This window comes from Orbicella franksi, chromosome 13 (assembly GCF_964199315.1).
Source record: "Orbicella franksi chromosome 13, jaOrbFran1.1, whole genome shotgun sequence".
NCBI classification, from domain to species: Eukaryota; Metazoa; Cnidaria; class Anthozoa; order Scleractinia; family Merulinidae; genus Orbicella; species Orbicella franksi.
In genome coordinates, this window is record NC_138157.1 from 8,814,889 (window position 1) to 8,837,968 (window position 23,080).

The 23,080-nt window shown below is 39.3% G+C and overlaps 1 protein-coding gene across 1 annotated transcript; it reads left to right on the forward strand.

Moving 5' to 3' along the window:
* The first annotated feature begins 612 nt into the window (after positions 1-612).
* Positions 613-22,502, forward strand: LOC145464937 (uncharacterized). The gene is made up of 5 exons (XM_081448748.1): positions 613-1,205; positions 6,877-8,429; positions 15,529-15,577; positions 16,186-16,338; positions 18,137-22,502. Exons 1-5 carry the CDS (start codon positions 935-937, stop codon positions 18,382-18,384), a joined length of 2,274 nt encoding a protein of 757 aa, XP_081304874.1. The 5' UTR covers positions 613-934; the 3' UTR covers positions 18,385-22,502.
* The last annotated feature ends 578 nt before the right edge of the window (positions 22,503-23,080 follow it).

Consider the following 23,080-nt stretch of genomic DNA (forward strand, 5'->3'; position numbering starts at 1 on the left):
TGGTGGCTGGTACCTTGGCGTTGCAAAATTAATAGGGCGTGACTTGGGCTTCGCTCTCGGAAAGGGTAACAAGGAGCAGCGAAGTAGACTACCACTCTTAGAAACCAAGGGCAAATAGTGTTAATATTTAGCTAGGCACTACAAAGACATTATGCAGCATTCTGAGCTTGACTTCTTGGGTGATCGCTGATGAACGAGGCCTTATTTACCATGATCTTGTATAAATCGAGAGCTCATAATCCAGGACAATCCAGCTGTCTTTATAACAGAGTTCTGACTAAATTTCCGTCAAATAAAAATATACCCAAATTTTTATCAGCATGAGCAATGACAGAAAAATCACGCGCTTATTGTCACGCTCATCGGTTTATTGAAGAGTCGCTGAACAGGGGTCACATAACAGACATTTAACAGACAATTTCCTTTCTTTAGCAATTCCCCTCGGAAACAACGAAATGATACCAACAGAAAAACTCTTCCCCATATACCACAGAAGAAATCGTTACACCCCTTTCATTTTATGTGTGAACTTGTGAGGGGTTACAAGGGTTACACTGTGCATGTCGCTGTACCAGACGATTTTGGCGCGAAAATTTATATTTGCCAGGGGATTTGCCCGGGAATTCTCTATCGAACGAACGCAGTACAATGGTACCGAAACCAGCACAGAAGCAGAAGAAACTGTTAGTCAGTAAAACGATAAGCGAAAGCGAAAAAAAACGGTGGCGAACAGGGAAAAACTTGGTTAGCTGAAGCTGATAAGCGATCAGTGAAAACGAAAAAGTTTTGACGACGGAGCTGGCGTCCTGGCGCGGTTACCAAGCACGCTAGAGAGCAACGGCTTTTGTTTGATGGAAGCTAATGGCGGACATTTTCTGTAACAGGCCGAAGAGTGAGATCTAGTGGTGTCAAAAGTTGAAATTTATTGTACAAGATGGCTCGGAAAACGTGCACGCCGTTCTGCGACAAGAGGAAGAACTGTCCAAAGCACCATGATCTGCTCCTTGCCGTTGTAAGCTGCTCGGACATGAGAGATAAGCGCGGGAATATGTCTGAGTTCGAAGAGACGGTGAAGTGTTTTCTGAAGAAAGGCTGGAAGCGAGAAGATGAAATCCCTGATCCTGTCAAGAACTATCGGTTTCCTCTGCTACACTGGGCGGGAGTGCTGGGAAAATGCAGAGCCATGGAATGGATGATCAAGAATGGTAGGTGTCAAGCCTGCTAGAAGTGATTGTTTGCTTTTAGTTTTAAGTCTTTAAACTTATTGAAGATATGAAACTTAATCTAAGCTTATAAATGTTTGATATTTAACTTGTGTGGTATTGCTCTTTGGGTGAAGATTAAGGTAAGGTAACATTAAGGTAACACCAAGGTAGCAGGAGTTACAGAGTCTGAAACGTACGCCACCTTGGACCCTCCAATCTTATTTTGAAGTTTGTGTGCCACTTGTGTGGCACACAAATCTCAAAACATGAACTTACTGAAAACACTGCAAACCGAAAGCTACAACACTTCATGCCACAGGACTTTAAGGTGGAACCTTGACCATTTTTGCAAATATCATGAGAGACATTTTTTTCACCCCAGGGACAGTGAGCCGGTAGGCTGGGGGGCTTTAGCCCCCCCCCCCCCAACCCCCAATTTCAAGCTAAGAATACATAAAATAATAATTTCACAAATATTTCCAGACCCCCTACAAGTTAGCACCTCTGGCGCTCCCTTGTAAGCCCCCCCCTCTCAATTCAAAATACGCTCCACCATCCCTGAACCTGTGCAGGCTCGTGTGGGTCAGTAGATGCCAGTTGTTGTCAGGCCCCCCTTTCCCCTTGTAACACATAGGGAATTTCCTGGAAAAATGGAGAAAGAAGGGTTTGATACAGTTACAGCCAGGTGGCACAGAAGATCCCTAGGTTATGAATGTTTTCTGATACTATGAAAGACAATACCAGTAAAATAGCGTCACCTGGTTGGGCCTTAAACAATTATTATCATAAGTGGTTATGATGTTTTGGATCATGTGTACTTTAGGCACCCACTGCCAGTGTCCACTGATGTTGCTAACCACCACTTGATCAACGTGTGGGTTGACAGTTGGTTGAAATGAGGTTAAGAGTCTGTTTTCAGTTGGTCCATATGTTGGTCAGGTCAAATTTATGCTAAACTTGACAGACCTGCTCCCGAGAACTGCTTGACATGAAAAAAATGACAAACAATTGTACTTCATGCATTCATACTACCTGATACTTTGGCCTTTCAAACAACCTTTTATTTGGGGTACAAAGAAAAATAAGCTAAGCATGACAAACAAATTGTTCAAATTGAACATAGTATTGCTAAGAATCCCAAATGGCTGGAGACAAACCAGTTCGCTATTTGCAAGCACTGCCAAGGATTTGAACTCAGGACTACCCTGGTCGGAGTGGAACTTGACCTGGGGACCATTGGATTGTGAGTCCGATGTGCTGACCACTCAGTCACGCTGCATCCTTCTTCACTTACTGTAATTGTAAGGTGGGAAGCTTACGATCAGTTGAAGTTTATACTTTCAATGACAACAGGGTTTCTGCTTGTCCTAGGAGGTGTTCCTGAATAAAAATAGATTAAAGGTTTCTGTGGCGTAGCTTTCTTTGTGTGCAAACCTTGATTTCTTTTTCTCAAGATATTCTTAACATCTTTTTTCCACTTGTGGCAGTCAGGCAGAAAATGACTTTTTCTCACCTCCTCTTACTTAGTTAATCTCAGGGTTTGCTGAAATATCTGTCTGACTGTCTGGAAAAAGCAGACATTTGATTTTGACAAGTAAATCTTTGGCAAGGCTTGTACTAAAAAATCCTTGTTGTGCTGAGTAGCACATAAGGCCATTAAAAAGGAATGTCAGTTCTCTCTGTCAGACGACCACCGCCTTATTTGGCATCAAGTCAGGCCTGCCACTAAGGGCTAAGTAGAAGGAAACCTTAGTGCTCAAGATGTGTTGATAACTGCAGCAACATCTTTTTTCCACTTGTGGCAGTCAGGCAGAAAATGACTTTTTCTCACCTCCTCTTACTTAGTTAATCTCAGGGTTTGCTGAAATATCTGTCTGACTGTCTGGAAAAAGCAGACATTTGATTTTGACAAGTAAATCTTTGGCAAGGCTTGTACTAAAAAATCCTTGTTGTGCTGAGTAGCACATAAGGCCATTAAAAAGGAATGTCAGTTCTCTCTGTCAGACGACCACCGCCTTATTTGGCATCAAGTCAGGCCTGCCACTAAGGGCTAAGTAGAAGGAAACCTTAGTGCTCAAGATGTGTTGATAACTGCAGCAAAGCCAGAAAACAATAATAATGTTATCTGTGATAAGAAGGTACATGTCTTGCAACAGGTTCCGATAAACATTCAGGCATGGCATCACAATATTGTAGACCTTGTCCTTCATTTAGAGTGCTTACTGTGAAATTCAGTGATATATAACCCTATAAAATGTTAAACCTTAATCTTATGTCTCATATGGGAAGCATAAGGTTCATTTGCATTGCAGGGTTGCCTCCAGCATTAAATTTGCCAGTACCCATTTGTACACCTGGGTGGAGAGAGGCACTGTGAGTAAAGTGTCTTGCCCAGGAACAAAACACATTGTTCCTGGCCAGGGCTCAAACCTGGACCGCTGGAACCAGAGTCGTCTACCCTAACCCTGAGGCCACCTCATTTCCACAGTAGGTTAGAAGACTAGTGTTAAACGTAAATGGCAAAATGTACAAATATCACAAACCGGTCCTTGATCAGAGTTCATCATTGGTGTTTCAGTGCAAAGGAAGAACCATCAATAAACATTTTCATGCTTTCTTCTGTCTTGATTGAACACTGTGAACTCCAATTAAGCTATAGAAAACTAATAAAAACAATCCTCAATAACTTTTGGCCATTTTGCATTTTATACTTTTTTGGGACAGTCTTTCTCAAAATAGCTGTAGACCAACTAGCAGCTGCATTTACAGAGTATTGGCCAACATGTATTGGTCGTGTCTTTTGACAGTCTTCTTGCTCCTTCTGGTGCATGGGCCAACAATGGTGTTTTTCAAGCTTCCCCCAGCCTGAGCTAGCCTCTCCAGCTACATCCAGGTATACCTGATTGTCTTCATATCCTATGTGTGATCCTTTTGTCACATGGTTCTTGGCCTGTCTCTCTTATGTTGACCCTGTGTATTCTACTTGTAGGACCTGACATTCAGTTAATGCTAGATGCTGGGTTTTACATTATGTGGCCCAGCCATTGCCATCTCCTCTGGAAAATCTCTTCATCGACTGGAACTTGTTCTGCTCTTTGCAGATAGTCTCTAGCCAGAGGATTCTTTGGATTTTGCACAACCTCTTGTTTATTACATGTAGATTCTGGATCTTTCTGGGTCTTTTTCAGATGCCCAGATTTCCCACGTCTCTGCTCCATGTAGTTATACTGGCTTCGCTTTTGACTGTTGTTGGTCAATATTCAACTTTGTTGTAATTATGGCAAGGTAGTCGTACAGTAAACGCAGGCATTCTGATTGATTTTTCCTTAGTCACAAATTTGCCATATGCACCGTTTCATCATAAGCAGTATATGGCCCATGAGCCATATGATAAACCACTTAAACCTAACTTGCTCAGGCCATACTGGGAAATATTGGCCCTTGGTTAATTTTGTCAGACTGAGTGCAGTGAGGTCCGTACTGCCCCGAGCTTGGGCCAATATTCCTCAGAATGGCCCTCGTGCTCTGTTAGGTTGATATGTCTCAACCAACATATCAACTGACTCTTGACTGCATTTCCACCTGACATGTTGACTGAGTAGCCATCCTTGGTATCTGTCAACACTCTGCTCGGGGGTCTTTTAAGTACACAATTTATTTTTTTTCATTTTGACTGACTTAAATGTGAAGAAATGTTCCTTTCAACACTTACCTTTGCACTTCCCTTTCCCTGTTACTCTTTGGACACTGACATTTCTAGTGTATTCAGAAGAAATAACCAAAGTAAAGGAGAATGAGGAACCAAGTCTCTGTTTCCATTTAATGTGAAAAGGTAACAAAAAGTTGCCAGTTTTCTCTAACTGTGATTAAATTTTCATCCCTTGAATTTTTAGATGTATATAGAATTTCACAAAAGATTAAAAATGCTGTTTACCATTTGCAAATATCTGCATTTGTTCGGGAGATATTTAGCTTTGAAAAAGGTGTAAAATATGCAGGCGAGAAGACTGATGATGTCATACACTTAACCCAATATTCCATCAGGTATATAGATACAAATATCTTGGTCAATTTGTAGCAGAGACCATTGAAACTTGGTAGGCTGAGAGTTCTACAGGCAACACACCTTAGCTATAGCACGTTCTGTTCCCATGGCAACTCACTCTTTTCCAGTCCCCACCAACCAGATTTGGAAATTTAAGTGATTTTCAGCTTGAGAAACAAGGCTACAAACTTGACCTACAATTATGGACAAATTGTGTTGGAAAATGCCAAAAACATAAAATCATAACCATAATACCTACAGAATAAGTGTCAGCACCCCATTCCCCCTTTCAGTGTTGAAAAATGGTAAAATGCAAAATTTGTGTTAGATCAAAGTGTTTTGGCAACATTGTACAGGGGTGGGGAGGGGCAAAAATCTTGTGTATAGAATGAATCTTTTTCCAACCCTTGTGACCAAGGTTGTAGATTATTTGTATGGTTGCTGGATCATGCAGATGAGGCACCACTGGTAAATATCAAAATGGAATGCCAAAGGTGGCCAGAAAAGTCTTTAACATCGGGTAAGTCTGGAACCTGTGTATGTTGCTGTGGTAACAAAACTGTCAACATGGCTCGAAATTGCGACTCACTGGTCGTGAGCAAAAATTGAGTGTTGGCAACCAGACATTAAGAACCGGTCACCAGTGGGCGACTCACCTTTTCTTCTGTCAACCTTTGAACCTCAATGGAAAATCAACCTTACTTGTGGATGAAAGATACAATTTATACAAATAGACACAACTAAACAAACCTGTGATTCTTCAGTCACTGAATAGATTGCCATTTTGTTTCAGCAGCTTCTCAATGAAGAGATATCATGGGTGAATTAGACAATGTGTGCATGGAGCCTGGTACAACTAACAACAATGTGGTAGAGCAGGGGCCTAAATCCAATATGTCAGTCGCCTGCACACGCCAAAAAATTATGTAGACATGAAACTAGATGAGGAAAAGGAGGAAACATGAGATCGTTACTGAAGCTGCTTTTACACTGATTATTATTCCTTATTTTGTTGCTGTGTTCTTCCTTTTAAATTTTACTGTTGGATAAGCTTCTTTCTATGTAAACTTAGAATAATGTCAAAGATTGTTTACTTCAGGAAAATACTGAACAAGGAGAAAATCAGTGAAAAAAATGGCGACCCAAAATTACAATCTGGTGACGAAAATTTTAGGATTAGTCGCCACTTGGCTCATAAACAAAAAAGTTAATTTCGAGCCCTGTCAAGCTCCTGTTGTGGAGCACATTTAGTAGAATCTCACTGCAAAGATTTAAACACTTTTGATGCAAATTGGCTGAAATATCTTTCTTCATCATATTGATCAAAATTTGGTTGAGTTTATGATGTCATTACTTGGCCAATTTGCATATAATCCCTGGAATGAAAAGAGACATTTGAAAACAGTAAACAGCATTTTTCTTCTCAAACATACTACTCATTTATGCTTTAAAATGGCTGAGATAGGAAAGATGTGAATTTCATCATAGTAGGACTTTAAAACTGTTTACAATATTTTAAAAAACACATCAGAAAGCTATAACGGCATGAGCATATCCACAGGACCTAAATAGTACAAGCTGTGGACTGAAAAGGTTAAGATTAATGTCTTTTTATAACTTTTGTAGGTTTCAGTACCACAGTTCGCTCATCAGACACTCAAGAAACTGCTCTGCATCGATGTGTTCTCTGTTTACACTATACTAAAATACGACGTCTTAAGGAAAAGATTAGGCAGATGATAAACTTGCTGCAAGATTGTCTGCCACTCCAGGATAAGGCCTTGCAAACACCTCTTCATGCAGCTGCAACAAAGCTTATAACTGGCAATAAGTCAGACTATTATGAGGAGTGCTTAGGGCAAATGGTGGCAAAAGCAGCACAAATGCCTGCAAAGACGGCAGAAATATTGAATGCCAGGGACTTGCATGGCAACACAGCACTACATTATCTTGCACAAAATGAGATTGGGTTGGTCTCCCTTCGTGCCATAGTTGATGCGGGAGGAGACATATCAGTAAGGAATAAAAAGAAATTGACCCCCCTGAATATAGCAATGAATAATGGTTGCACACGTGTCATTAAGACCCTGTCAACTGCTGAGAAAAACTCCCGGCATTCTTCGCGTTATGACAGTAGCATTTACACCACTGATAGTCCTCCTGAGTCACCAGTGAATCCTGAAAGACTTGAGAATTCCCAGAAGAAGCAGATCCATGTTGAACATTCTTACAGTCTTCCCAAGGGCACTTCCTCACTTGACACAGATGGCTCAGCCCTAGGGTGCACAGAAGACTCTTCTTTTAGTACCACTGAAGAAGAAGCTTCTGATGAGGTACCTTTTGGTGTCACTGAAGATGAGGTGCCTACTGGTTCTTCTGAGGAGGCCCATACAGACAAACCAAGTGATGTTCCCTCTAGTGACATAGATGATCCCTCTTCTTGTGTGACAAGTGATTCTCCTGCTGATGTTACAGGTGATGGCCCATCTGGTGTCAAAGATGATGCCCGATGTGGTGCCACAGATGACACGCCTGGTGTTGCCAACAATTCTCCTTCTAGTGACACAGAAAGTGCCCCTTCTGAGGTTGGAGATGAGTCCTTTTCCAGTGACACAGATAGAGACCCTTTTGGTGTCCCAGATAATGCCCTTGCTTGTGTCCCAGATAATGCCTCGGCTGGAGTCCCAGATACTGCCCCTGGTGGTGTTACAGATAATGCCTCGGTTGGTGTCCCAGATAATGTCCCTGCTGGTGTCCCAGATAATGCCCCTGCTGTTGTTACAGATACTGCCCCTGCTGGTGTTACAGATAATGCACCGTCTGGTGTCCCAGATAATGGCCCAGCTGGTGTTCCAGATAATGCCCCTGCTGATGTCCCAGATGATGCCCCTGCTGGTGCTACAGATGAAGCCTCTTCTGTTATTACAGATAATGGCCTTTCTGGTATTGGGGATGTTCCTTCTGGTAATTTAAACACCATTGTGGAGACCCCACCAGCAGCTTGCCATGACCCATACGAGGAAAGTGATACTGCCTTGTCAGATTATAGAGAGGAGATCCCTTCAGATAATGAAAGTGAACTGGCAGATCACTATCCAGCATGTGCTATTGGTGTTCAGACTCCAGGAATACATCCATACTCTTGTATTGTCCACATCAAGCAAGAGATGGTATCTCCAGTAAGTGGAATTTGTTTCTTTTTTCTATTTAATGCACCTACAGCCATTAAGTGGGCCAATTCCAAGTTGCTTTTGCCTCTGTTTTGAAACAAGTCTTGGTGCACAACCTTTTAAATGAAAATATGATTTTCTTGCATGTTCATTGTCTTACGAATTAAGAGAAAAGAGCAACTTGGAAAGGGTTTATTGGGATGGGAATATGGCTAGATAGGTTTATATCACACAATATACCAGATCCTAGAGATGTCAGATGAAAGGCTGTATGACAGCATTGTATTGTTGCCATGTTGGTCTCCAATGAATGTTCTCCATCATATTTCACATGATGGAAGTATGAATACATGGTACATGTTATTTTCTTGTATTTTGGACAAGCGGTAACTAATATATAGATTTAGGCCAGCCTAAAAGCATAGCTCCTGGGCCGGGTTGTTCAAAGCCGGATTGAGCTAACCCAGAAAAAGGGAGAATTTTGATTTGAGTTTTGTAACTTTGCGGTGGGGTTTCTGTATATTGTTTGGCCTTCTGTTTTGAGTTTTAATAATCACCATATACACAAAACAAAACAGCAAAAAACATTTGTACAGAAGAAAAAGTTATAATTCGATAAACTTTAATCCTGGGTTAGCGTAAACCGGCTTCCGAACAATCCTGCCCTGTTTCCAACAAGCTAACCCAATATGAGCCTGTGATCCAATCGATAACCAGCACTTGGTCAGCGGTCAACTTCAAAAACACACGTGACCTCGAGGAGCTGTAAACTTGAGCCCGCGATATGGTCACGTGATACTGGTCAGCAGATACCTTGATTTGACAGGTGTCAATTGGTCATAACATGGATTTCCAATATCAAGGAAGTACACGGTAAACCAAGGCTGCATGTCTCTGTCAACCTATTATTTTGAGTATGGCCACCATGCTGGGGAACTCCGGCGTTGTCGTCGTCGTCGTGCGTACGCGCCCACGAGCAATACCGCTAGCCACTATAACCATGAGAAAATGAACTCGTGGGTTTCCTTTTCCTTCCTATATGAGTATGGGGCTCCGCTTGGCGGCCCTTTGGGCTGCCGTAGCTCCGCTATGATCAGATGTACTAGCATGAAAGTCATCCTTTCTTGTCCATTCTCAAACTCATTAATAATTCATCAAGTTAAAACAAAAAATCACAACCATGAAGAAGGTTTGGATACCTGGTCTCAATTAGCACAGATTTTGATGGCAATACTTACCCATTTACTCCTTAGTTTTTGTTTAGATATTGAGAAGATATATCAAACACTCAAGACAGTGTTTCATTGGCTATCCCAACACCTCAAATTTTGTGAAAATACTCTGCTGCAGTCTCTTCTCGGTGTCTGGATATCTGGGTGAAACACTGTCTCTCATGCTTCATGTAAATGATTATTATTACTTCCAAATTTCTTAGTAGCAGGATTAATGAGAAATGTTCTCCCAAAAAGCAGGTTTAAACAGAGAGATACATTTGTGTGTGTGTGGGTATCATTTTTCAATAATTTCAATATTTTTCAAGTCGAGAAACTGTAAATGTTCTTTTGTTTAGTCTTCTTTGGAATTTAATTAGCCATTTGCATAACATGTTCCTCCAAAACTTTGGAAAAAGGAAAAAAATTTGCCATTTTGGAGATGATCTCTAGCCACTGCACACTAATGGTTGATAGTGTAGAATTACTCAGCCAATCAGATTGCAGCATTTACATCAGTGTTCAAGAAGAATTCTACTAATAAAAGTGAATTACAGTTGAACCTCAATTATCTGGACTCGTTGGGACTAGACAAAATAGTCCGGACAATTGAGGGTTTGGATAATCAAGAATATAAATATTAGTGAAGAACAAAACAATTTAAATAAAGCAACATTTAATTGTGAAACAACACTTTTACAAATTGCTTGGAAAACAATATGGTCTACTGTACATCTTCAACCACTCAACTCTGAGCTAATCAAAACTCAATCGAGTGTTCTTCATTAGTTACGATGTGTGCGAGTGCTGCTTTTGCTCTTGAAAAGCAAAACAAACTTGCTTTTGACTGCACTTTTCAATGCTATAGTTTTAAAAAGAATATTGCTATGGATCTTGATCGTGAGTAATAAATATTCATGATAAAATTGGGACTAGAGAAAAAGTCCCAATAATCGAGAAATCTGGATAATCGATGTATGGATAATCAAGGTTCGACTGTAGTAGAATTCTACTAGTATAGCAAATCAAATGCTGCAATCTGATTGGCTGAGCTACTTAAATCATAGGCTCACATTTACTTATGAACACACTGAAGTTCTGATACAACAACGGAGGTTGCCAGAAGATAGCATTCTGTCCTAATAGTGTTGAGTAGATAATACTTTTAATTAAGGCAAGATGGCATGGGAACGTAAATTGGCAGCTTTCATGAAAAGGGTCTATGGGCACAAGTTTAAATACCATAATTGTATTTTTTTCAAAATGAGGACATTTATTGGGGCTTCTTTTATACAGATGTATTGGTGTATTTACTAGGGTTGTGTTCTACTGCTGTGCTGATGGATTGGTGATAGACAATAGTATACTTACAGTCTAGTTATAAATGGATTTCCTAAATTCATGTTTGTGAATTTTAGTAAAAGATTCATTCTCTAAATGGGCAGTAAAACTGGAAAGTGATATAGTAAGAGAAAACAACATGACTCTCAGGAGTAAGGCAGTTGTCACTTGTCTTGGCTTTCTGGTTACTCTGTGAAGCTGGTGGGACTTTTTTAATTTCCTTGAGCACAAGTATTTTTTTTTAAATTTCTTTGAGCAGCTCTTTGTCACAGTCTTAGAATGCTGGCTACTTTTAATCACCTTGGTTGACCAAAATTTTGTTAGCCAATAAATGAAGTTATGTATAGCTCTAAAAATCTCTCTATCTCTATTTACCTGGTCCATGCTTCAATAATGTGAGTGAGAGAGAAAGTTCAACAGGTTGTAGATAGTTGTTTCTGCAATGCTGTTGTTCAATTCAAAACATATATAGCTTGATACCAACATTCTTCCCCAGGGGGCATACCCCAGGTATTTTAAACAATTTCTTTACCCTGGGAGTATGGAATTTCATGTCCATGGTTGTTCATGGGCAGCTTTCTTCACAACGTTGTGGCTCAAAAGTGTTGTGCTGTGTTAGAAGGTGAATAAAAAGTTTTGCCTGTGAAAATTTAAGGAACCTTGGTCTATTGAAATGGAGGAGGGAAGGGGTGACTGGTGGGATTTATGAGGGTTTTGCAAAGAAATACGGCTTCAGATAGAGAGTGGAGTCATTATATACCAGAGAGGTTATCAAATTCCACTAGTCACTCTACCCCATAAAAAATGGAAAGGTGCCTGTGTGTTTGAGAGTGAGTTTTTATCTTTTCAATTGCCAAGAGAGACCATTTTTGCCTGGGAATGGGAATTTGACTCAGCAAAAATTCAAAACATCAAATGCTTGGGGGTTGTCCAGCTGGGAGGGGAATGTTGAATTTTAGAATTGACTGGTACATTACTTTCAATTTTGTTGACTTGAACTGGACAACAAATGAGCATACAAGGTATACCTGGTGGCTCAAGTGAACCCATTGAACCTCATTACCAACCCTTGAACCCAACTTGTTGGCCATATCTTCACGACAGGCTCATTAACTAGTTTACAGACCTGCCACACAGTGACACACTCTATGAAACTAGCTAATGCACCCTTGCACTATTAATAGTCTGTTCAGCTATAAACTGGGTCATCTTATGATGTGGCTATACTAGTAACTACAGCGTTGATTATTGAGTGTCTCAGGTAACGAGCATTTGGGGGCATGGCAGTTTGGTCTATTGATTTTAGAAAAATTGGTTTTTGACACGCCATTCACATTCCAGACTCTTTTTTACAGCGACTGGCATGAGGCAAGTCCAAAGATCACATTGAACAGATTAAAAACTAACCTCTATAATGTGCATTTTGTGCGAATAAGCAAATGGGTAAAAATAAATTCAGGTATAAATCAAAAATTAATTGACTTGTATGATGTGATCAATATCTTACCATCAATAAATCATTATGGGTCAGATCAGGTGAGATTGAACTGCATTGACGTACTGATACTGGAATTGTAACGCTTGTATTCTGTTTACTTTACATTTTATTTATAGCATTAGAGCAAATGATCATGTTATTCGAAGGCAAACCAAATAACCCAGAACTGATTCGAGTTGACTGGTTTTAGATTCCTCTGCTATTACCTCACGGGGGGGTTTCTCCCTTATATGGGCTATATATATATATATAGGTGTGTGCGACCCCAAAGGGCTTTTGGTCATAAATAGAGTATCAGTTTTGGCCATTTTGGTCAGAAATAGAGTATGGTTCCCAAAACCCGCTTCCCAAAATCCTTACGCTATTTATGACCAAAATCTGCAATTTTCCCTACTCTATTTATGACCAGACCAAAAACTTGATACCCTATTTATGACCGTTGCGTCTGACACAGTTGCCCTAAACATAATTTTTGAAGGGGTTTTGTTTATGGTTTTATCGATAATGAAGAAAAAGTAGCTTCTCAGCAACATACCCAATTCAAGACTAGAGTACGAAAACCATACCCTATTTAAGATCAAAATGGCCAAAATCAATACCCTATTTATGTACAAAATGGCTGAAAAACCATACCCTTTGGGGCCGCACATACCTATATAGCCCATATAAGGGAGTACCCCCCCCCCCTCCATAGGTTTAATATTGGTCTGAACTGGGGAACTAATTATAAGGCAGGTCTGAAACAGGGTATTGACGTAAGAGTCGGGTCATAAATAGGGTAGGGAAAATCGCAGACTTTGGTCTTAAATAGGGAAAGGGTTTTGGGGGGCGGGCTGTACACCCTCACGCAATTTTTCTGGGAGTACCCACCCCGGATGCTATCACTGTAATTTCAAAACAAGAAATGAGGTAACTATAAACAACAGATCAGTTTAGCTTAAAGCTGGCTTTATTTAACACAGAGCCGCGTAAACGTTCCTGAAATGGTATTATAACTGTGACAGTCTGTTTTAGGAAAGTATTTTTGATAAAGGGTCGTAAATACCTAAGTCCCAAAAAACTAAAATCAAGCCTAACATAAGAAAAATAACAATGCACACTTCCTGAGAATAAGAGAACAGGTATAAATAACAAAACTCAATTGCCAGTCAGGGTCCGAACGGGCCAGATCAAGTCAGATCGAATCGTTTTTGTAAAAATACCGGAAGTGAAATGCGCTCCTGTTTACGTTAGCCATAGTTTAGTGAACTGGAGGTGGACCAAGGTGGGTACAATACAAATCGCTGTTTCGACACGGGTACCCTTTGTGGATCAATGACTTTCATTTTGAAAGGTGATCGAGGAGACAATGCGGTTTATACAAATCAAAGGCCCTTTCGGATAGCGTCGTATCAATTGTGTTAGAGTGCAAAGAAATCCACTGCAGAACCAAAGTGTAACGCCACTTCAACTGTCATACAACTGCCATGACGGTTTCATGTCGCAAAAAACGCGGGAAACTTGTCGTTCCCAGTCCTCGCCCTATACTACAAGATGGTGGACGCACAGCAGTAAGTGTGATGAAGAATGAATATTTATCAGTTTACTATTTACAAAACATTTATTCACGATTGCTTTACCTCAGTTTAGAAGCTTTCTGTCTTGAGAGCCGCCGTGTTTTCTCTACTAGGCAGATTCCGAGCCCTGAGAGGGACAATCTGAAATCGATTTGCTTTGACACGAACTGTCCGTGCAACCGACACCATGAGCCCATCATCATAAAAGTAAGCTTGTAAGATTGCGTTAAAACGACCGTTGAGATAGTGAACGCTCGTTTATAAGCTTACGTTCAAAATCTTTTGTTATGCTTTGTGCAGCGAAGATTGAACCTCTTGCTGCCATGCAACACAGTTTGAAGTTCTCTTTACACGTGAGGGTCCATTCGCTTGTGAACCGAGCGTTTTATATGTGATTGAAAATGCTTCCTCGGCAAGTGTTGGTCGGCGGGTTAATAAAAGCAACCGTTAAACGCCGGTAAACTTTTCATATTTTTGAAGTTCATAAAGTTCGTCGTCCAAGAGCGACTTGTTTTTGACGTGAGATTTTCTACCCATTCAATATTACCGAAGACTGATTTTAATAAGAATGCAGACTTTCAGAATGGCTCGAGCAGAAGTCGAGTCATGCATGGCAGGAAGCCTCACTGGTCAGAAACTGTGAACAAAGTGACACTCAAGCTGTTGCAAGGTCTTTTCAATACTGCAAAATGCAGGATCAGGTTTTAATTGAATTGAATCGAGGGGAGTGTAAATTGAATTGAACTTCATAATATAAAGAGAGTGTAAAATTAATATAAACTTTAAAAATAAATGGGGACAGACCTGGAGTTGATGAAGCCTTCACGTAAGTGATGCATTCTGAATAAAATTGATAAATATATCATAACCAAATGCAAAATACTTGTAATACTTAATAACTTGGGTGACAGACTGATAGAGTCACACAGCTGCCAATCTACAGCTATAGGCTGGAAAATATCAGGAAATAAGTAAGACAAACCAAGAGATCTCTGTTGAAACCCAGAGCCCCAATAAAAACACAGGAATACTATAAAAAGTCACTGTTGTAAATAAAGGAAAAACAGCTGCTAGGTTGTGCTAATTTACCACGATGATACCATCACGATTATCTACTGGGAGATGCTTGGCAGAATCTGAAACCAGCTGACCTGGCAGGTCTGGGGAGGTGACATGTAAGAGATCTTGCTGAAACCTTAGATCAGATATGCTGCTTGTCTTTACTTCTTCAAGAGGGCCAATTTCAGTAGATTAAAATTTCAACTTGGCTCCAAGGCTTAGGTGAATAAATTAAAATGCTGCAATATTATTTTATTATTCATCCCTCAACCTTAATTATGTGATTTCTTTTGTTGTTTCCCTAAGCTCTGGAGCCAAGTTAGAATTTTAACATACTGAAACTGGCCTCTTGAAAATGGGTCCTCAATTTGTGTGATATGTGGCCTAAGCACAGGTTTGTGTGTTTCTGGTCGTCAGTGTAACATTTTTTTTCTCTTCAATAGTGTGAAAAGTGCAGACAGGAATCCATGGGTGAAATCACATCCTCGCGAGGTATATATTGATCTAAAATACCACCCTAACTGTTTGAGCCCTTTTCTATTGATGTAGTCTACTTTCTCATTATGAAACAAGAAGTGTCTACTACCCATAATTTGCCATATAACATTTGGGTGTATGTATCTGACATATTACCCTTGTGAGCAAAATGGTGACTGAAAGGTTTGCATGCTTGAATCCATATCAAAAGCTTGGGTTAATTTCTAATAAGTAAACCCTCCTTGGGGTGGGTCAGTGGATGTTTTTTTGGAACCACAATGTTGCAAGTGTCCATTGAAATGTGAAACAAAGGTTATGTACAATCTGAAGTTGGTACCTTCTGAGACTGAGATTTTGAGATCTATTAGAGGGTGCATTCCTTTGGGGTGATCTGGATCAGGATCAGTGATCAAAGATCACTCAGGTCATGATGTATCAAAAAAGCCAACAAATCCATAATGAGAGTGAATTTATCAGTTCCTTTGATGCACCATGATCTGAGTGATCTTGGATCACTAATTCTGATCCAGATCACCCCAAAGGAATGCACCATAAATGTGCAGCTTGGTGAGATAGGAGTTGATAACACTGTTTAATGCTACCTCACACTTCTATCATTTTAGAACTGCTTCATAATGGAACTACCAATGACTTCGCAAGCTCAGTTGTTAATTTGTTAAAGGGAGCAGGGCTGCTAGGAAACTTAGCAGAGATTGCAGAGAAGAAAAGAGCCCAAGATGAACATGTGCTAACAGATAAGCTGGAAATGGTTAAAGGTATATAGTAATCTGAGTGTGCAATCTTGCTGTCTGGTTTCTTAACTAAAGCAAACAAGGTCTGTAAATTTTCAGCCTTGTTTTGTACAAATTAAATCAAATTACTTAATAATAGACAATATTATGTTTTTGTTTTGGCAATTTTTTGAAGCACCCTGAAACAGATTCCAGTCCTAGGTTAATAGGCCATTTCCGAGTTACCTTTTGCCTCTGTTTCAAAATGAACCATCGTGCAAAATCTTTGATACTGAAATGAGTTTGATTTATGTGAAAATGGTAATTTTACTTGTAAAATGGAGTTAACAACTTAAAGCATTACAAGGATATCACACATGTGTATCATTCCTTTAGTCATGCTATACTGCAACTCAGTGTTTGACTAGGTTTAACAACTGTCAACACTTGTGGTTAAGTCATGAAAGACATTTACATAAGCAGACATTGCTCTTCGATGTGTGTGAGATAAACATTACTCTGTCCTTGGAACTACAATAACAATTACATTCGACAAGAATAATTGTGATCTATTAATTTCTTTGCCCTATATGCTTGATCCCGGTTTGCGTGTCAGAATGCAGGCAGCCTAAACAAAACTCTATTATTATGTGTAATGGATACAAGATAAACGATATGAAGTTATCATTTATAATTACTGCTTGCCTGTTCTCATACCGAACAATGCCTTGTGTTGTCGTGACTCTCACTTGTGCAAGTAGCTAGTTTGTGATTTGTCTGTATTTTCCCCACGGCCATTATCAATAAGCAGCTGGACTACAGGGTTGGGTGCACACCTGCCACTTAGCTTTGCACGTAGCAGACTGGGTGGGACCCTGACCCCACCTCAGGCTTATATCTATCTGGGTGTGGCATGCGCCACACTTGTTGGCTAATCCCTTATTTCCAGGTGTGGCACACGCCACACTTGTTGGCTCATCCATCACATGCGGGGTGTGTTGCTACCACCCCTATTATCATGTACCTATTTACAGGGTGTGTTGCTGCCACCCTTAGATTTGCCAGGGAGTACCCAACAACCTTAGTCCCTTTTACTGCCAAATGGTTGTCAACTTTATTGTGTACTTATGTAAGCGTCTGAAGTTGTTGATGAACATGTATGCAGAACACATTTCCATATGAATGGTTTTGCATGAAGACTTGTTTTTACAAAGAGGCAGAACAGCTGTCAAACTCACCAGAGCCAGCTTTGTTATTTGTGTGGCACTATTAGGATATGTGACTATGGGAGGTCACCTGTGTTTTCATATCACACTATACTTGTGAGCTTATCTATACAAATTAGTTGTGACTTATGACTCTCTGAATCCCTGATTGACTTTGTGTTGTCCTGATTTTTGTCATGAATATCAAAGTAATCCTGAACATCTTGATCCAAGGCAAGTGCAAAATATTGCTGGTTATATGTAAGAATGAACATTTCACAATAAAAACGTGATTTAAATGAGCATAGAAAATGTATGATTCATCATTAATCATTTAAAGTTTTAAACATGTACTTTTTCCTTCAAGGTACAACACAGTTGGTATAATTTTTATCAAGTCTTAACCTTTCCAATGAGAGGAGACAAAAGTTCAAATCAGGGGTTCTGTGGACAAAAGGAACTCAGAACTCCTTTGACAGTTTTATTATTAATTGAATGGCATAATTCAATACCTGATGGCAGAACATGCAACTGCAACCCATTTCAGTAACCCAGCTCAATCTGACGGCAGACTGAAAATGTTGCTCTTGGATAAGCTTGAAAGGATCCTGAAGGAAGGAATTATTTTTACCTTGTAGAAACAAACAATGAACTGGAAAGCAGCGAGAAGGAGATTGAAGAGAAAAAGAGTAAAATCAAGGAAATGCTACTTGAAGTAGAAGAATTAAGGAAGCAGGTGAAGAGAAAAGCAGAAGAAAGAGAAGAACTGTTCACCAAGAGAAAGCGTCTCAATGATGAATGCAATATACTACAGAAAAAGCTTCACTGTTGTGACAGCTTGTTAAAAGTTGTTCCCAAAGTTGATGCAGACACCTCAAACAGCTAACAAGGTGAAAAGACCAGAAACACCTCAAGGTCCTAACTACAGCAAGCACATCACCACTGTTTATAGATCTAGATAGTCCCCAAGTCCCTCTCTTTTTTTTTTTGTTGTTGTTGTTTTTTGCAACATACAATGGCCATTCATTGATTTTTGTATATTTTGTCTTTAAATTGCACAAAGCGCTGTTTAGACTTTAAGGTCATTCCTCACATTTGCATCGCGCATCCTTACTGCGCATAATTTATGGCGTCATTAGCGTGCGCTCGTGCTCGCACACATTGGAAACATGACGGATTTGCCTTGATATTGAGCTCTGTCAGTTGAAAAATGGCTCTGGCTCACCAACGAGCACGGGCACCCCAATTTTTTTCCACGCATTGTAGTCAACTAATCATAAGCTTTGCGTGAGAAAAGACTGATCTAATTTCTATTGCTGAAAATTGAATAAATAAGAAAAATAGCAGATACACGGTGGCCTTTTCTATTTGGCAGTCGGTAACCACGTCAAGAAATTTAGTTCAAATTTTTAACCAAGGATTTAGCTTTCTGTCTGAATCAAACTTAAAACGTTTATTTGTGTCCAAAACAATGTATTGACTGTAGTTTAATGCGCATTCTTATGAGCCCGGGCTCACAAACATGTTACAATTACTGGGAATGCGTTCTTATAATAAGCATTAAACAATGCCAAAATGGGGCATTTTCAATGCCTCACTGCTCCTTAATGAGCATGGGCACCCCCCTTTTTTATTTCAAAATTGAAGTTATCATATGATAAATATTCAGTGGACAAAGTTTGAACAAGAATCTATTGTCACTTTTATTTCAGAGGAATTACCTTAAGGTGACATTGATTAACAATAGTACTCATAGTCACTAGTAAATCCTACTATCTCAAAGGTTCACTTGAATTGTGTTCTTGTAAGAAAGTTTGCAAGTATAAATAAATGAATTTGGTAGTAGGCATTTCAACATTTTAATTCATTAATGAACCCTTTAATTTAAAATTTAGACTAGGAGTGATCAAAGTACACAACAATGAGACAAGTAGCAGAGTATTAATTTTTTACTGTAGAGATCATACTTTAAATAATGTAGAAACAAGTCTTATCTGTTTGACATGTATTTTAATACCTGATTAATGCAAGAAACCAAGAACAGAGACACTTCACCTTGCACCAGGGTGCATTCTGCACGACTCCTACACCGAAGATACACCAAAACTTTTTATATTCCACACCACAGGCCTGGCAAGCGGTCATGCAAAATCCCACTTCAAAGAGTGCTATATCACCACCCAAATGTGGGGTGGTAAAATTTGATCTCAAATCAGGGGTGTAGTGTGCATTTTTGTGGGGTATGCACAGACTAGAAACTTTATCGAGAGCTGGTGCAAGCTGCTAGGGACATTTTTATGTTTAAAGGCTCAGAAATGCCATTTCCAACGTTTTCATGTGAACAATTTCATAATTTAAAACTTGGGAAAACATTACGTGTATACGACTGCACTGTATGCCAAAAACTCCAATCGCACGCTGGTAAGCCGCAAAATATTAAAGGCCACGCCAAAGAACTTCAGTGTAACCTACTCTGAATGCTCCCTGGCAGTTGTGCAGGGCTATTTTGCTTGTTTATAGTTTGGAAAATGTTTTCTTTTAAGTGGTGTTTTTGTTTTTCCTCCTACCATGAGCAAACAGCCTACAGGTAGATGATAAGAAAACCATCTCATCAACTTTTATCAGTTCAAGATTGTTAAGGCCATAATTGGTGACTCAGACTAGAATCAACTTGGGTGTGTAAATAATACAGTTAAAAAGTTGAACATTGTAAAGTTATCAGTAATTTTATCTGCCTGTACTCAATCGTATGTGAGCAGTGTTAAGAGCATTGTACATGTACGTTATAGTCATGTAAGAACATAAGTTTAATAACAAGAGAAAATCATTTTCTTAATATACCAGCTCTCAGAATTTGTTATTGAATGATAAGTATGACAAACAGTATCGGGCTTGGAGGGTGGTTATATTGCGACCAAAGGTGTAACAACAGAGGTCAAGAACCACTTATTTGTTTGTATGTAACATGGAAAATTTCTGTTCATATTTTAAATGAAAGATTTTCATTCCTCAAGGGAGATCAGAAATAATTTGTGTATTTGGAAAGGTAATGATGTACATTTTTATTTTTTTAGCACACGGCGTTATAAGAAGTAGCAGTTTCTGTATGCTGTATTTTTTTAATGCAATAGTACAGGGAGAGATCACTACTAACAGTGCATGAGACACCTCTAGCAAATACATAGTGTATATATATGATATAAAGTTTTATAAAAAGTACAGGTTGTACTCATTTTATGAACTCTACCAGATCATCCTTTTTGAGAATGGCAATTATATATTTATATTTTTGTTTAAAAAGAAAAGACTGAATTGTTTTGTTTGGTTACAGACCAAAATGCTATTGGCAATCTGGAACAACAAGAAAATGATGTTTCCTGTGTTCTTCTAACTTCTCAGAACTCTGCAGTGATATGATCTGGAGAACTTTGTTTTCAACTTCACTGAAAACATGATGCTAAGAAACTCTTTTGATTTAGATTAATACTTATGTTTTGATCTATAGACAAATATGCAGAGCTCTTTTGTAGAAGAAAATGTCAAGATTATGCTCTGTATCCTAGACACTCGTCATGGGATTTTATAAATGAGCATTTGTAAACTAGTTCCTGTAGTCTTGCAAGTTGGAATAAGAGGCTCAAGTCCTGTAACAAATTTGATATTAAGTATTTTTTCTATTTTACATTTAACCCTGTAAATAGAATTGGGACTTGTTTAGAAAATGTACCCTCAAGGAGGCGTAATAGAGCTATCTATTTGACAATAAGTTCAAGAGTTAGCCTTTGCAAATAGGTGCATTATGAAAGTTGAGGATGTTGTGACAAATGAATTTATTATCAGCTGATTGTCACTGATTCTTTCAGTTTATTTAACTATATTGTTTAATATTTTGCTGATGTTACTTGTATTTAATCTTACTATGTGCCTCACAGAAAGTTTATTCAAATAATTATCCCAAAAGATAAGTACAGAAAGTACAGGACGGTGGACCTTGCTAATTTGAACTCGGTTAATTTGAATTCCCCATTATTTCGAACTCGAAACTATTCCCCTTGGATTTGCTCAGCAGTCGCCCCAGAGAGTTTGAAAAAGCAGGATTCAACTGTAGTTTTGTATTCACTAATTATAATAGAATGGTGTAAAATATTGTGAACTACAGTAGTCTTTTAATATTGCTCCCTATTATGTCAGTTATGATATATTCACATCTATATATTAGCATTTGAGGTCTTGTTTTAGTATCTATCATTATAAGAGAGCCTTACAGATAACTGCTTTGTTTTTCATATGCCTTAATACATTGTAAAGGTATTAAAAAAGAATTTACAATTGGTGGCAATTAATGAAAAGGGTCTATTCTTAACTCCATTATCGATGCACCATTCTGGTAGCAAAATTGAACAGAGTTCACTCCACCTGAGAGATATTTTAAATGGGATGATTCACAGGACTTGTTTTGATCTGTTAATTACTAGTGGATGAAACATCACAAATGCTCAGGAAAACAGATTTTCAAGTTCACTTGAAAGACTAGTTGCTCTTTACATGTATGCTTGTGTTATGGCTTTTGTTGCGAGTTGTGTTCAAATTGTACTAATACAATCGCTGTAAGGAGTCTAAGGAAACTTGCAAGTGGAATGAAAAAGTTAGTTTAGAGGTAAAAGTGGTATTAGTAAATATGGTTTTTTTGTTTTGCCCTTTTGAAACCAAAAAAATTGATTGAATAGTGTGGTTTGAGTTTTTCTGTTATTATTCAGGGTAGCACCCAATCAATATGGCCTGATAGCTAGCCTAGCAATGGGCTAGCTATTAGGCCACCCATTCTGGGTTGGAAGGTGAAATTTGAGGTAAACGGCCTTATGGAATCCAGCTGTGGATGAGGCACAGTGTTTTGGGGTGCTTGCATGACTGCAGATCAAGTGATGCAGGTTAGAGCCCAGACCATGGTCATTGTGTTGTATTCTTGGACAAGACCCTGCTTCTCTTTACCCAGGATCAGCTATAAATGAGTTACAGCAAAAATATAAAAGCTGGGTGTAGGAACGTTCTAGAAAAGCGTCCAGTCGGGGTGGCCTATTTAATCATTGGCATGGCAGTTGGGCTGCTAGGATCAACTGCAGACTTTCTGTGCGAGTCCTACCATGCCATTGGACTCCACAGATGGTTGGAAAATAAGCTTATGGTTCACTCAGAAGGTAGAAGGTCACTGTTAAAGCCAGGTACTTTCCACCTCCTTCTCCAGGAGGTGGAAAACTGATGTCAGTTGTTATTGGGGTGGCCCATTGACACCATAAGGGAGGGGTGTATGGGTCATTGACCAAGTGTGAGGTCAAGATGGCTGGATATTGGCCAAGTTCTTTTATTTGCGTGCTTATGGACCGAGATGGAGTCGAGGTCCATAAACTCGCAAAAAAAGAACGAGGCCAATATCCAGCCATCTTGGCTGAACAAGCTTGGTCAATAAAGGATTTATTATATGGCTTTTGGGGAAATTTTTCTTGCGGGACACGGCAGGTAGTCCCAAGCGGGCAAGATAGCCCCATCTTGCCCGCTTGCGTAGCCAATCACAGCGCTGGATTTGA